Source organism: Nicrophorus vespilloides, unplaced genomic scaffold, assembly GCF_001412225.1.
Source record: "Nicrophorus vespilloides isolate i.1.1-1 unplaced genomic scaffold, Nicve_v1.0, whole genome shotgun sequence".
Lineage (NCBI taxonomy): Eukaryota > Metazoa > Arthropoda > Insecta > Coleoptera > Silphidae > Nicrophorus > Nicrophorus vespilloides.
In genome coordinates, this window is record NW_017095648.1 from 98727 (window position 1) to 114698 (window position 15972).

Sequence of the window (15972 nt, forward strand, 5' to 3'; positions counted from 1 at the left end):
TTTAATGGTGGGAGTTAACTAGTCTTAATAAGACTTCTTAACTTGGAACCTAAATTCAGTTACGTTTTAATTCAATTCCTGATCGTTCTCATTTTTATTGTTCGTTTCTAAATCCTTACACAATAATAATAAAAACCTTATGTTAGTTATGAAATTTTTCTTAATAGAAAAATATAGACTATTATTTGTATAATATCGTTATTATATAATATACAAATGGCGTTTTTTTTTACGAAAAAATTTATATTATATATATTTAAAAAAATCAACAATTAATAACCATTGCACGTATCCAGGTGCAAAGGTGTACAAAATAAAATCTGTAAAATCTGATATTTACAACTAAAAAATAATTATCACCATAAAATAGAATAAAAAATAATAATAAAGAAATCAATAGTAATAAGACAACATCACGGATTAATAGTAACAAATGTAAACCTAAATTCGAACTTATAGCTAAGAAACGGTGATAACGCGTGGACGGATGCTAGGTTTGCGGATGGTTGCCCATGGACTGATTGCAGTGATGTCGCTGGAGCACGCGTATCACCGTTTCTTTGAGCGTTTGGGGCTTGCAACATTCCTCGAGCCACGTGAAGACCCCAGCGGATAGTTCCGAAAAGTTGTTAACACTTATGGAGCTGAACGTAACGAACAATTGGTCCATTATTACCTGGAACTGAGATCGATATCCCATAAGATCTACCAATGCTATATGACACAATTGTTTTTATTCCCAAGTCAATCAGAAGACAAATTACATACAAGACTTGTCCAAAACTATTGGTTTTCAATAAATGCGAAATGTTAAACTTACGACTGAGAACTTCGTTTCGTCCGAAACCCTAAGCTCTGTTTGTCCGGGTTGAGCCTGTTGAGCTTTCACGATTTGTTCGTAATTTGTTTGCATGATTTTCAGTGCAATCACTTCTTTACGTAAGGCGTTCCTCTCATCCTCCTGCTTCTTTTTCTGTTGCTGAAGATACTGTATATAATCAATAGATTTCTGAAGTACAGTGGCTTTACTCAATTTGTATCCTTAAAAAAAAGCATATTTAATAAACAAAGTCTAATTGGGAAAACCTAGTCTAATTAAACATACCCGATACATCACTTTGCTGACAAGTGGGAACCAACTCTTGCAGCATGTCATAACCTTTCTTAATAGCATCTCTCCTCTTTTGCTCTGCCTGTGTGTGGGCCTCCCTTCGCCTCTCTTTATAACTTATCGAACATTTAGCTTCCAATTCTTCTTCATCTTCTATAAAACCAAACAAGTAAACAATTAATTGCTTGAAGACATATCAGCAAGTAAACAATATCCATTACTCAACAACAAGCAAATCCAGAGATGTGATTATACATATATTATTAATTATAAATAAAAAAATTTGCAAACCTCATGAACTTTCTCAGATAAGCTGATCTATATTTAAATTCACATATTAATGTGCAACAATTATTTTATAGAAATTACAATATTTAATATAAACTAGTCAATATTAATAAACAAAAGTTTGTTATGGTTAGTATTGAGTTATAGTGTTCAATGAATGTTTACCTGAGTTTTGTGTGGACAAGCTGTTTGAGGCCTGCATCGAGTTGATGTTTAGTTTATGTAGATTATCCTTACTGCCCCTATTGAATGGTTTCTCGATGTGGCTGGGTCCCGGGTAATTCTCACCTACAACAACAAAGCCATCTCTGATGTAAGTATGCAGGTTTAGATGTAAACAACTGGAAATATACTACCATATCCATAGTGATTAGGAATGTAATTTAAATTATCCATAGCATAGAAAATAGTTAAACAATAGAAGAGAAGAAGAAGCAGAAAGGTAGAAGCAACATTGAAAGAATAATAGGTGGATAGAGTGGACACTGTGTACTTAGGTATACATGAATTCACAAACCGTTGTTAACTAATGCGTCCTTGACAATCACATTATCAGTTTATTTCTCAAATGTTATCATCAGCTGATGAAATAGATATCATCTGTTGTAATTACAAGCAAATAAAAACAAGAGCATTTTATTATGTTGCCGATGTTGGCAACAATGTTGTTGCATTGCTATACTTCTGTATTACATACTATAGGTGGCGTGGAGAATTTTCAAATTTCAAATAATTTTGCAAATAACTTTCAGATATTTGCAATTCTATTCATTTAAATGCATTTAGAATCATTAAAAATCGAAACAAATCATACAAACTGACATAGAAATGTTATTTCACATAGATTCAACTTCACTAATCTATTTTAAACATTTTTTTTCTCTTTTGGCCCTATTTCTACCACTTTCGGGTTTATCAGCCCCCACAAATTTTTGTTGATTTTTGGGAATCGAACCAACGTCCTTTTGTATCAGATTTTCGTGATATAGACGACCATAGCCACATTTTAAACATTGAAATATGATACGACAATACAGTGGAAACTCGCTTAACGAGTTTAATACTCGTATAGTGAAACGTATTCAAAAATTTACAAGTTTTACAAATGATATAAGAAGGCGCACAATTTGGGACTTCTCATCGTCACTCATTATGCGAAACGTCGCCCATTAAGCGACTTATTTTTCTTACAATTAATTTTGCTCGTTATTCGTTAAGCGAGGTTTTACTGTATTGTATTTTCGGCTAAAACTAGTTTAATACATTTATCAAAGTTTTATTTTTATTAGCTAATGTAATGAATTGATCTTTAATTGAATATTGATTTTGAAAATTTATAATTATTTTTTTTCATATAATTATTAGTTAAAAGGGCTATGGTTATGGGAACGGTAAAAATGTTGGGGGTGTAATAAAACGTGCGTGTTTATGATGTTTTTTGAGATCATAATATATTTTCATAAATTAACAAAAAAATTAGTATATTAGATATTGATAAAATTAAAGATAATTGTACTAAATATTAGTGTATTAAACAATCTATGATCAATTATTTTCTTGTTTGTTTGTTTGTTTTTCATCTGTCTCGCCTACTCATCGAATTATTTGACGTTACGAAAAACAAAACGAAAATCGTCTCTCTCTCCCTGTCTTCTCCCAATAACATTAATCATTTCAATATATATTTATTTCAACTAAATAACATACAGAGTACACTTATTCTTCTTCCTTATTACACGCACTTTTGGTTGTATTCATCCTTAATTAATTTCTTTCTTTGAAAATAGATCAATTTCGCTCACCCGTCCTAATTCACCTCGCGTCTAAAATTACATAATGCTTATCAAAACTATATACTAAACGTCCGAAATCAAAGAAAAGGTCACTTCATCTTTACAGCACATATGTTAAATAATCAATAAGTTGATTTAAGAACAAATAATAATTATCGAGAGAATAAAATTTTCTTTACTTTTGATATAAGTTTCTTTCACTTTTTTCTTTCCTTTTTCCTGCTCTGTACACTAATTAAGAATATACATATAGTATTTATTTATATATTGTTCTTCTATATGTGCAACTTAATATATAAGTATATATATAAAAAGCACAATACAGAGAGTAAAATATACACAAATATTATCGATCAATAAATATTTTTGTTTTGTATTGTATTTCAGTATTTACACATCTGCGTGGAGAAATTAAATAATATTACAATATAATCATAATCGTCGTGTTTTTTTCTTAAGTTTCAGGGTGGTTGGTTTTCTTCCTTTCTGCATCGAATAAGAAATATAATTAGTTCTCTTTTCTCAATATTGACATAGTTTGTAATTATTATTTTCATTTTTTTTCTCTTCATCTTCTAAAATATTTTTTATATCACATCATCAAGAATTTCATTTTCTTATCTCAGCTCAGCTCAATCGAAAATATAATAAAGATTCTCATGAAAACGGAAAATATCATATATATTTTTATACATTACATCTAGAGAGAAAAAAAAAAACAATTCTCAGCGAACGATGAAAATTTTGTTTTATTTGGACGATTCATTGCAATTATATGTTCACTTTTGATTCACATCAAATCAAAATTGAAAACCTCATTCTTCTTCAGCGCATTTACTTCTTCTATCAAAATATGTTGATTTAATTTTTTTTTTGTAAATTTTACATTTTTTTTTCCTGAGTTAAACAATATACACTAGGTTCATTATTATTATTTTCTTTTTTTTTTTCATTTTAAAAATTTAAAGCTAATTATTTATAATTATTTATTGTACTCTCTTCTTCCTTTCATTTTGTTGTCTTTACTTCTTCATTTCTCCATCCTATCTTGCGAAAACGGTGGCGATTACGAAGAAACGCAAAAGTTGCAGTGCATTCAAAAAAAAGCTAAAATCTAAGTTCCTTGTTTATTTCTTACAATTTTTTTTCTTCTTCTTCACTATTCATCATCATCAACTCTGGACTCTTAAATTGTGTGTATGTGTGGGAGATAAAATGGGACACGAGACCCACAATTGTCAGTCTTGAAAGACGTTTTGGCCCACGAACAATCTAATTATTTATATATTTAATTATTTATTTATATATATATATAAAAGAAATAATAGCTTTAAGAAAAATATACGATTGAATAAAACAAATATAATTTTTCCTTCATAGTTTTCTTTTCTTTCTCTTCGTTATGAGATAAATTGCAAAATAATTGTATAATATATGTTTATAAATATATCCTAAGCATAGCCTCAACACAAAAAATATAACTAAAATAATCGTAATATTATATTATAATTTGTTTTTAAACATCCTAAATCAAATGTTGGCTATGCTCTTCTCCTGCACTGTCTTTCACTCAACAAAAGTTCAATGTAATTGCTAAACAAATTGCTTGGATTTATTCCTATTTCACCTATCAATTATAAATTGTTTTGTTAAATTATTGGCAAAACCTTTAGAAGAAAAATAAACACAAAAAACTGGTCACTTTCTTCAGCTATTTTAACCAAATAATAATAATAATAGTAATATACGTATAAACTTAACTCTCGTCGGGAGTTATTTCTACATCACTTTCGTTCTTAACTGTTTCTTCTTGGCTTTATTTAAATTCTGACTCTTTTATTGCGACTTTTAGTGATGCGTCGTGATTTTATCCCGTTTGAGGAGGTAGGCGTACTATCCTCCAATTTATGTTTCGGGCCACTACTACTACTAGAACTAAGATTATTTACAATTGGCACTATAGCCACCGGCTCTTCCTTCAGGTCCACAATTTCGACTAATTTGCTAGTGCTGGCGATCGGAATGAACTCGGCCGCCTGCTCTATGTCTTCAGGTATTACGCCCTGGTTCACCAGGGCCTCGATGTCTTCGGTAGGAGCCAACATCTGCGACCCGCAACCCGTGCAGAAAGGCGACGTCGCTGGTGATTTGGATCTCCAGTATTGCAGCTCAGTTTTGCACTTGTTTAACTCCTGGAGAAGCGTGCTGAATTTGCGCGATATCTCCTCGTTCTTCTTGTCGTACTCATCCAACCTTGTCGCATACTCCACCGTCTGTTTCTGCTGCTCGGCCATCTGCTTCTGTTGCTCCGAGATCTGCTTTTGCTGATCTGACGTTTTCTTTTTGCACGACCTCAGGTCCTGCCTCAGCAACGATAGCTGACTATTATACCGTTTCATACCTTGCTTTATTTTCCGTATGCCTTTACGCAGCACCATATTCGACTGAGGTTGAGGCTCTTCGTTGTCCGAACTGGGCCTATCTATTTCTTTGGTTTCCTCTGGCCCCAGTGGCGAAGAGTCAATAGCCAGATATTTCTGGGTACCGGATGCTACAAAATTAATTATATTTAAACATACTTTGAGATGATTCCAACGGGAGGAAATGTTCAATAATGAATAGTTCAATTTTGCTTGTAAAGGAAATCTATAAGGAAGCAATTTACATACTATGTTGATATTTTCAAAGCGCGAAGAGTATGTAAATTAGTAAAGGGTACGTCAAGGTTTAACGGTAATACAAAAATACAACTTACACGAGAAAGTGCCAGTAAAATCTAAGAAGTCCGCGTTGAAATATGCGATTTCCGGCAAGCTGGGTTCGATCTTCTCTTTGAAGTACTCCATGGCCATCGTGGATAGGTCGAAGAGCTCGTCTGTGACCTTGTAGGGCCGCTGCAACTTTTGTGTGGTCCGTATGTGCCGAAGCACGTTGTAGACCTCATCGAGTATCTCGCCGGGAAAGAAACAGCAGTGCTTGCGCTCTATGTGCTTGCCGAAAGACATCTGCAGCAGAGTCAGACGCATGTGGATGGTTTCGATGATGTCGCTCTCGCAGGCTAGGTGGTGGTTCCTCCTTGCCGATTCGCGCCTCGGCATTTTGCTCTTGATCACCTGGAATCGTTGGAGCATTTGCGTCTGCAGCTTTTGGAACGACGTGTTCAGCATTTGTCCGCAAACGGCGTCGAATTTAGTGGAGACCTACGGAATGGCGGATGTTATCTTTGGTTGAAGCACGCATTTTTGGTATCTTACTCGTCTGAATTGGGAGAGTGATTCGAAGGTGAAGAAGCCTAAAATCTTCTCGAGCACCTCGACGGGAAGTTCCAGCAGTTGCTTGGCGGGCTTCTCCGACGTGGACGACTTCCTACTACCCGAGCTGCCACCTCCTTCGGTGTGCATTGAATTGTTGCGAGATCTGGTGGCCACCTCATCCGGGCCCGCCGACGTCGTCCCCCATGACGTGGAGCACTCCGCGACGCTGCTGCCGTTTATAATGGACATCTGTCTAGTCGAAACCATCCTGCCTTCTTTGATTCTCTTATTAAATGAAGATTGAACGAGATGAAAAGAAAATAAACCGGCTCTGCTCTAAAAAGACAAAAACAAAAACTAGATTAAGCAACAAATTCAATTAGTAAAAAAATTAAATAATTATAAAAACAGTGTTTCCCAAACATAAAAATACTTTTTGTTGATCTAAACTTTAATTAAATAATTAACTATACCATTTTTTTATCATATAGTCATAATTATTAATATACACATCAATGCTTTTGAATTTATTCAAAACAAAAAAAAGGTTGAAGCCAAATCAAATCACAATACTCTAATCATAGCACTCCAAATATAATCTCTGGGGTATTTGCGCAAAAAAACATTGTACACTGCATACCAATATCAAAAAAATAGGTAGATATGTGCGATTCCGACTGTTAAAATAATAAAACTATTGATCGATGTGGACAGCCGTCCATAATCGACCAAGTGAGTCAAACTTTGGGACACAACGCGATGATCCAACAACAATAACAACGCGAAACAATGACGATCAGTTAAACTAAACCGCTTTTCTAATTATCGAAACCATTTTTTTTTCTATTTTGTAGCTGCAGGAATAAATCTGCAAACCGATAATTGCAACCGCCTACGCAACACGACAATAGCGCCAGACAAAAGCAACGGAAACGTTTGCATGTATGATCTTCTTTCATTTGTGTTATTATAAACTGTATTTCCCTACCATCCGTTGCAGCAATTATATCTCTGAAAAAAAAAATGAAAAAAAAGTGTATACTGATAAAATTGTTTGTATGTTATTTAAACACGGCTTCGTTGCGAAACAAATTAACCTTAATTAAATCCGAATGAAAATGCTCTTATAGTTGGCGCAAAAAAAATAATAGAAGATATGTTGTCTTGCCCAGTTGCGGAACTCGATTACAGCACAAACTGTGCCAGTACGATGCGCGCATTATAAAAATAATCTAAACCAAAAGGCATTTATCGGTGAAACTTGGATAGGATAAGAAGACCAATTTAGGACTCTAGCATTCAGATTTTGATTTATGCTTGTAGCTGCCGGCTAACGAAGCTTAGCCGGCAGCCGTTTCCATTTTCTTACAAAGACGATCATTACTGTTGACTCAATATTTTATACATAGAATAAACAAAAATAAAGATAACTTGTATCAAATTGAATGCAGTATTTTTTTTAAAGTTAAAATAACAAGTTTCAACACAATGACATAACACATTGAAGAAATATTTCTTCTAGAGAATACAGAAAATATTCAGAATACCGAGTTTATTTCACATTTACGCAGCTGCTTTTAAGTTAAAGTTAGTATACTGTAGTTTAGTTTAAAAAAAATATGAGTCTACAGCGTCTATACTAATATGTTTGTTTAAGATACTATTCGAGAGATAATTCAAATTACACACAACATGAATTTTGAGCACCACAAATGTTTTGATCGCATTCACATTATCTACATTTACGATTGTTGCATAATTGCATTATCATGAATCGACCTATTTTCTTTCAGTAGCGATTAAATAATATATTTAAGTGCGACACAATTAATTTCAAAACCTATTGTTTCACCATTTGAGAAAACAAATAACATTTATAACAATCTTAACTATTATTATTATTAATAATAAATGATTATCTTATTTTTATTATCCACAACCACAGCATATTAACTGTTTCCGACAATGATAAATATGTATGAAAATAAATCGAGAAACTACACACAGCCAACATTGTATTATGTTTAGCATAGAAAACTCATAACTTTTGAATAAACTATATATGAAAAATCAATGATCTTACATTGAATATCACTAATAGGAAAAAAATCTGATGAGTAAAATGTTATTCGCTACTAAATATGCTTTTAAAGATTGGTTACAAAATAGTTTTCAAATGAGTAAAGTTTTTGTTTGTGCAAACATGAATAGAAATAAAGATTGAAGTAGGATATTCGAATAGATTAAGTAATTGACGTATTTCTTTTAATACTCTATGCAAAAATTATACAAATATTTGTTCGTATAAACAATTATAATTATCAACGATTTACAAATAAATGTGACATTTTGCAGTGGCGCCGGTTAGACAACACATCCGCAAAAGCAATGCGTAATTTGCATAAAAAAAGATGTTAATAATGTTTTTACAATTATATATTCTTATTATGGCTAGACTGGGATCAAACGTGTCGCAACCATATTAAAATTAGACTTACTGAGTTTCTATAATTACGAATTTAATTCATACATTTGAATTTATACTTTGTATTAAAGTGTATTTACAAACATATTTGAAATAATCTTTATGATCTGTTTGTTATAATGGTGGTAATAGAATTATCAATTTATTTAAAAGTATATTTGTTTGTTAAGAGGTTTCTATCATAATCAGAAAACGAGGTCCTTCAGCTTTATCTATTATGTAAATGTGTGAAGTTTTAACTCAAGCAAATCGTCTCCATTCTATTATTTGTCCAAGTCACGGATGTTTAACTTTCGTAAAATATCAAACACAAATGTTTATTATAAAAATATTTTATGTAAGATATCTAAATAATATCTCAATAAGTATTTTGTATAAACATTATAGAAAATAGTCTATTAATTCAAATAGTTTATCAAACTTGGGATATTTTAGTTATGAAAACTTCAAAAAGAAATATATAAAGATTTGGAATTCAGGAATTTTAAGATTTGTCACAGTTTTCGCAATACAAAAAATGCAGTTATTATTAGCATTGGTATATTTAGTTTGCTGAAATCGAGTATAATTTTATCAATTTAAAATTGATTTCTTGATCTTTTGCAGATTTCAAACGGATTTCGTTGAATGTGAAATGAACAAAAGTTTGCAATTTACTGCAAAAATATGTAATCGAAAACAATGATAGCTGCATTAAGATAAATTATTAAAAAATAATTAAACTTTTTTATGTAATAGAAATACTTGAAGTTTGCAAATATTTTAGTTTGTTTGAAAGGTTTCGGTAAGAAACGTAACGGGTTTTCATTGATTGCCGAAAAGCACAAAGAGTCGGAATTCAGGAATGGTCGGAAAAATATGTAACAGAAGCAGAACACCAAAAAAAAAAGCATCACCTAACCTCTAAAACGTTTCTATTGTTTTGGTCAATGCCCTCTTTATGGAGGGTACAAAAAAAGCCGAGAGAACTCGTTCCACCTCCTCCTTCTATTTTTCCGTTGACTGCGATGTGTGTGTGTGTGCACGAAGGGTTGAACCGGCAGAGACCAGTATTTAAAAACAAATAGAGAGAACACAGACGGGGACGGCTAAGTTTGTCGCGCGAATCAAACAGCAATTAGCGGACTGGAACACCAAGTTGACTGGCGCTACAAACATGATAAATGTTATCAAGGCCTGCTATCGCCATTTTAATTTAGCCGTATTCCTAATGAATGTTGTCCGTTAATCCCTGCGCTTATCAGAGCTTCGGAAGCAGGTTAAGAAGGACTTGTTTATGGATGGATGGATGGATGTCTCTTCGTGGATCATTTGAATTTCAGGCATTTTCCAGTTGTAGGCGGGGGAAGACCAATTCATTGGTGTTTACGTGGATGGTGTATAGAAAACGGAAAAATCTTCGCTGCTTGGGTGGAATGGAGAAACTTGAAATAGATTTAGAAACTGAGAGGTTGAGGTTAGGGAGGAGGGGAAGTCGTGGAGTGTAATTGTTGTTGTTGTTGCTGCGTGGAATCATTTTTTTTTGTATTTAATGAGTTATCTCGATGAGTTATCAAGCGAGCTAAAGATAAACTGGGAGGAATAAAGAAGGCTTTGCGCTTCTTTTTTTTAACTTCTTGTTGTTTCTCTGCCGTGCGTTAAGAAACGGAGAGAAAACGGTGAGCGAGAGAAAATGTTGTACGAACATGTCTGGATTTAGAAGGTGCTAATTAGCCTTGTATTATTATTAAATTTGGAGTGTCATAACATGTATATATGGCTGTGCTGTCGTCTTTTGCTTCGCGTTTTATTCTATCAAAATGATAGGGGCTGGGGGTCTGAGGCCGCGATGGTCGTGCGTCAGGGTATCCCCTTGGGGTTGCTGCGGCGATGGGGGGCTGTCAGGGCCGTTGTGGATAGGGAATTTGGGGAGCAGCGGGCGATAGGCTCGCGCGGAGTCACGGTAAAATGGTTGGTTGTTCCTTACTAGCGCTAGCAACAGCTTTTCCCGACTTGGCCCACTACGAATCCATTTTCTGGGAATCTCCCTTGCTCTGCGTGTCCTGGAGACTCGATCCGCACGTTTGCTGGACGATGGCCACCGTCGATATCGGGGGCCCTTGTTCCTCCTCGGAATCCTCGCTTCCTGCCTTCCTTTCGGACTGCACTCTCTCTGCAATAAACACACAGAACTCGGGCCACCTCTCTACTAAACAGCACAGCACAAATGCACACTCAGCGGAGGGAAAGTGAACAAACGCTCGCACATTTCACCTACTCAACCTATTTGACAGCACGATCATGCGCGTTCCACGACTTTTGTTTCGAAAAACTAATAAGAACAAAATAGCAAATTAATAAAACAGCGTCGTTTAGTAATAACAATTTTTGTTTTTACCCGTTCCTCCACTTTTCTCTGTCCAAATCGCAACACCCAAGACGTAACACTTCAAAAGCAAACGGACAACGACTCATCTATTTATGACCGTATGAACTATTCCAGAACACAGTTTAAATTTCTTGCTGACATTTGTTTAAAAAACAATTTTCAAATCCTACAAAAAATTGTTTACTCACCAATAAGTTACACAACTTGAAATATAATTGAAAAATCAAAACGTTTAAGATATGACACTGACATTACTTTAAAAACAATTTACAAATTCTGCCAACATTTATTCATAAATTTAACTTATTAATCAATACCAACATTCAACATTTTATTACATAATTCATTTCATGATTTCTAAACATATATAAATATTTTCAATCCTAACTTGCTATTATTATCATTAGTTAACAATTTAAGTTCGGATTAGAATTGTCATACTTCAGTTTCATCATCAAGACTACATGACTTTACTCAATTAACATCTTAACTCAAATCAATTTAAGAAATTGAATTTCTTATGCCAACATCACTATGAAGTGAGACTTAATCATTTTATCACATAGGAAACTTTGTTAAAGTAGTAATATGTTCATGATAGTAACAATTGTTCTTTTTTTAAATTATTATTTTAATTCTATCAAAATTTGATAATTTTTTGGTACTAAATTTATTAATTTTATAAATAAATATAATAAAATAAAAATGTGTGTGTTATCAAGACAATATTGCTTTGTAGATCGGATTTACAAATCACCTAGAAATATTGTAAAGAGAAGAGAGCTTTCATCTTGCAACTTTAACTGGACAAACTTTAAGTTTCCTTTTATACGTTAGTAAAAGGTATACTTTGGGCACCCATCCGTTAATTTCCTTCTTATGTGTGTTTTCCTCGAAATCCAAACTGGTTTTCAGGGTTACATTTGTTTCCAAAAGCTCTAAGTCCGTTTCTTTCAGTAACATTTTTCAGAAAGTTGCAATGCATTTATTATTCTATTTTATTATCATTTAATTTGTGGATGTTTATAAGAATTCTATATTTATAAGAATAATGAAATTTTGTCAACAATGAAATTTTCACATATAAAAATTAAATATTTAATTGTTTTAATGAAACTGTTGTAAAACTAAAGTAAAATTTATGCTACAAAACAAATATTACTTAGTTTGAAAGAAAACGATAATTATACTGTGTCTCATTACAAAATTAATTAATGACAGTTTGCGTAATTCATGTCTGAAAACAAATATTAGTAGGTTTCTAATCGTAGCAGGAAATGCGTTAATCACATAAAATATATATAACGTTTAATGCTCATATTAATGTATGTATCCCCCTTATCTCGCCAAAGTTATTGACTGTTTTCATATCCCGAATGGCAATATATATTGTTTTATGAGCAGGGTCGAGGTCTTTGATCCTTCTGGCATACGATTTGCTTGTTATTTATTTACGATACATATGCTGAAAATACATCGTGTAAGCATTTACAACATTTAAGTTGAACGCGACGTTCACCAAGTGCGTGCTTACAGTGACCAAACGCAATTGTAAACTCCGTTTCGATTCATTCTTCTCCCCCTCTCATAGATAAAGAATATTAAAGGACGACGAAACACGCAGAATATTCGAGGCGAAAATATTCCGGGATTTTATGCACCGTAAAGACAAACAGAAGATGTTATTCCACAGAATCATAATAATGTTTGTAACATCTCGAGATGAGATACAATAATTAATTTAGCAGGTGCAATACAGAAAAGGCACAAATATTTAGACAGCAGAAAATAATTTGAATAACTCAATTCTAGAATTTTGTACTTGATGTTGTTTTTGTAGAGCAAATGTAAACATCGTTATTTGAAATAGGTTGATGATAATAAAAAAAAGGGGGAAGTATACGGCTCGCGATGCAAGCGAGTTTAATTTTGATGTTCCCAACATTTGGATATAATAAGCCTAACGCCGGATTCCCAGCATTCTCTATGGATGGATTGAAAGGAGGATTCAGGATTCTTAATTTAGAAGGAGATTGCCAGAACGAGATTCAGGCTTGGACTCTCTTATTTACGTGGCCAAATTAGAGAGCACCGAATTTACAAAATAATATTAAAGCTGTATATTCCATAGAAACAGACTAAAGTTGAAAGAAATTCATCAGAAAACTTAAAAAAATAGAAAATATTTTTTCACAAAAATAATCAACAAAAGTGCACTATTAAAATTAATTGAAATTTACTATCATAATAAGAAAATAACTTTCTATTGTTATTATTAGTTAACAATTTAAGTTCGGATTAGAAATGAAAATATTTTTTCACAAAAATAATCAACAAAAGTACACAATTTGAATTGAAATTGAAATTTACTAACATAATAAGAAAATTGAAAAACGTAAGTTGAGATAGAAAAGTTAATACAATTCCAAAGAGATTCAATAAATAAATGTAAAAATTGTAACATTTACATTATAAAAATATACATTAATAACAAACATTTACTTGAATGTGCAAAATTTTAATAAACATATGTGCAAACAAAAAATACATAAAATATTAGAATCACCAAATAAAATTTGTTTTATTTTATTATTTGTTGAAGTTAATAAACTATAACGAATGAAAATATATGTGTATTCAAATTCAAGTGGTTATGTTTTTAGATAAAACATTGTAATAAACTACTACAAATAATATTTTGAATACTGTCCTATTAATAACTAACTACTGCACTTTTAATACTTGGAAAGATGTATGATGTATTTACATAGTATGTTATGTAAATAAATGATGTTTACAGAAGTGTTTTGTTCACAAAATATAAACAGCGAAGCGAGATGAATTTCATTTGTTTTGGTTTCGTGGAGAGCAGATCAATAAATCGATTGACTTTAATTGTCATGGAAATTAATCTGTGTTGGAAGCAGTAGGCTTCGAACATTTCGGCTGCAAAAATAAATATTGAACTATGAAACAATGCCGATTCATTCATATTCGTCTATAGTAGTCTTTATTAGTTCAATAAATATTTAAAAGCTAAAAACATTGTTAGGTTATTTTAAAATTAGATATGTAAAATTTAATTTTTATGTTTAAAATTGTGGTATACCCCAAAGCAATGTACTTGGACCTAAACAATTAACTTTTCAACACATAAAATCTAATAATAATTATAATTCTAACTAATATTTAAAGTTCTTAAACTGTTTAAGAAATCCTCCAAACAGGTTCAAACAAGCTTGTGCATTATAGTACTACTTAGGAAATGGCTATATTAAAGTTAGCACATGTAACGAAAGAAATATGTCCCAAAGTAATTATAATAACAAAGAATTGCCACATGCGGACAAAGAACAAATTCTAGGCGTGCATCTGGATATGAGGCAAGGTTGTAAAAAAAAATCACATCTGGATAAAAGAAGTGCCGAGTAAAATTCTGCAGACTGCATTGTAAGATAGGAATAAAATTAAAGCTATTGTTGGAAAGAAAAAGTGTGATTTTGTTAGTGAGTTATTTCCGTTGCAGTCGCATGGAAAAGTTGCGAGTCGCAGTAAGCAATAAACAATAAGATAATTTAGCAAATCGAATTGAAAATAATCAATTTAATAATATTTACTTAATATTATTATGTTCAAACAACAATAAATCTTCACCTTTGCACTTAAAATTTAAGATTTAATATAAATAATTAATAGATTTGTTTAGTATTTAGTAATTACATTAATTAAAATCAAAGATGTCTCTAATAAAACAAATTTCTGTCAATTTATTATGTCATAATTTGTATGTAAATTTATAATATTTAGAATTGTTACTTTAACAAATCTTTTAATTTCTATTATTTGTTTAAATCTATAACATTTTACATTAATTATCAATTAACATAATAATTAACTAATTTTTGTTGTGTAAAGGTACAAAATAATTTACTTGAAAACTAAATTCTCACCACTTTGTAGCTGTGAACATGTTAGGAAACGTTCGCTGCACGAATAACAAACATCACAGAAGGGTTTTCATCGCTTATAATAAATAAATAGAGTCGGTAGTAGAAATAACAACACTGCACATTCGACGCTCGTCGCGATAAACATTTTGACAGGTAATTTCGTGTCGCTTTTGTCGACAACAAAATGTTTTGTTTCGTCATAGCCTTCCACGAGCGTTAATTAGTTATTGTATTTTTTGTTTCATTCGAATATATAAAAATAAGACAATTTGCATACGTACAATTCACTTTCAGGCGGATTTTCCGGTGATTCACATTGGAGCACAAAGTGAATAAAAATAATTCAACGTGTGTGAAACCAGGACAAAGTTTCTGAAACGAACCTTGCCTGAATCATTCCGAAAAACAAAAATGTCAACAATAACTGTTTCTTTGTATTCATAATATTTCACATGTAAATAAATAAAAAAATAGTTTTAGTTTTACTTAATAACAATTTAATTGAGATAAAAAAATTTCTTTAAAATTCAATAAATTTATATTCTATAATAAGTTATAGAAATTTCAATAACTAATGTTTATTTTTCTTCATAAATTGTTAAATGTAATATATAATATGATGTTTATCTTAAATATGAATAAATAAACCATTTATATATGTATTCATAAGTGCTTGGTTGGTGGAAACATAGAAAATACATTAATATCTTCTGAATCTAATAG

At 31.9% G+C, this 15972-nt stretch overlaps 2 protein-coding genes across 4 annotated transcripts; both read right to left on the reverse strand.

Moving 5' to 3' along the window:
• Positions 1-340: 340 nt before the first annotated feature.
• Positions 341-2061, reverse strand: LOC108558949 (max-like protein X). 2 transcript variants are annotated; one of them, XM_017916060.1, is made up of 5 exons: positions 1917-2061; positions 1565-1687; positions 1106-1264; positions 821-1041; positions 341-682 (listed from the first exon to the last, which is right to left on the reverse strand). In XM_017916060.1, the coding sequence occupies exons 2-5, from the start codon at positions 1599-1601 to the stop codon at positions 491-493; spliced, it is 609 nt and encodes a 202-aa protein (XP_017771549.1). In that variant the 5' UTR covers positions 1602-1687; positions 1917-2061; the 3' UTR covers positions 341-490. The 2 variants fall into 2 exon arrangements, with proteins under 2 accessions (XP_017771549.1, XP_017771542.1); XM_017916053.1 differs by having other exon boundaries at positions 1756-2061.
• A 2597-nt stretch (positions 2062-4658) lies between these two features.
• On the reverse strand, positions 4659-11185 carry LOC108558937 (F-box only protein 28-like). 2 transcript variants are annotated; one of them, XM_017916042.1, is made up of 5 exons: positions 10898-11185; positions 9833-10079; positions 6447-6782; positions 5948-6392; positions 4659-5743 (listed from the first exon to the last, which is right to left on the reverse strand). In XM_017916042.1, the coding sequence occupies exons 3-5, from the start codon at positions 6711-6713 to the stop codon at positions 5013-5015; spliced, it is 1443 nt and encodes a 480-aa protein (XP_017771531.1). In that variant the 5' UTR covers positions 6714-6782; positions 9833-10079; positions 10898-11185; the 3' UTR covers positions 4659-5012. The 2 variants fall into 2 exon arrangements, with proteins under 2 accessions (XP_017771531.1, XP_017771522.1); XM_017916033.1 differs by lacking the exon at positions 9833-10079.
• Positions 11186-15972: the final 4787 nt, after the last annotated feature.

What these genes read in the sequence shown, in the direction of transcription:
- LOC108558949 (XM_017916053.1), bottom strand. Translation starts at nt 1,795, where the DNA reads ATGGATAATTTAAATTACATTCCTAATCACTATGGATATG. An exon ending in TCCTAATCACTATGGATATG is followed by an intron (nt 1,688 to 1,755) that starts GTAGTATATTTC and finishes TTGTTGTTGTAG; the next exon opens with GTGAGAATTACCCGGGACCC. An exon ending in ACGAAACGAAGTTCTCAGTC is followed by an intron (nt 683 to 820) that starts GTAAGTTTAACA and finishes TATCGATCTCAG; the next exon opens with TTCCAGGTAATAATGGACCA.
- LOC108558937 (XM_017916033.1), bottom strand. Translation starts at nt 6,713, where the DNA reads ATGGTTTCGACTAGACAGATGTCCATTATAAACGGCAGCAGCGTCGCG. An exon ending in CACTCTCCCAATTCAGACGA is followed by an intron (nt 6,393 to 6,446) that starts GTAAGATACCAA and finishes GCCATTCCGTAG; the next exon opens with GTCTCCACTAAATTCGACGC. An exon ending in TTTTACTGGCACTTTCTCGT is followed by an intron (nt 5,744 to 5,947) that starts GTAAGTTGTATT and finishes TTAATTTTGTAG; the next exon opens with CATCCGGTACCCAGAAATAT.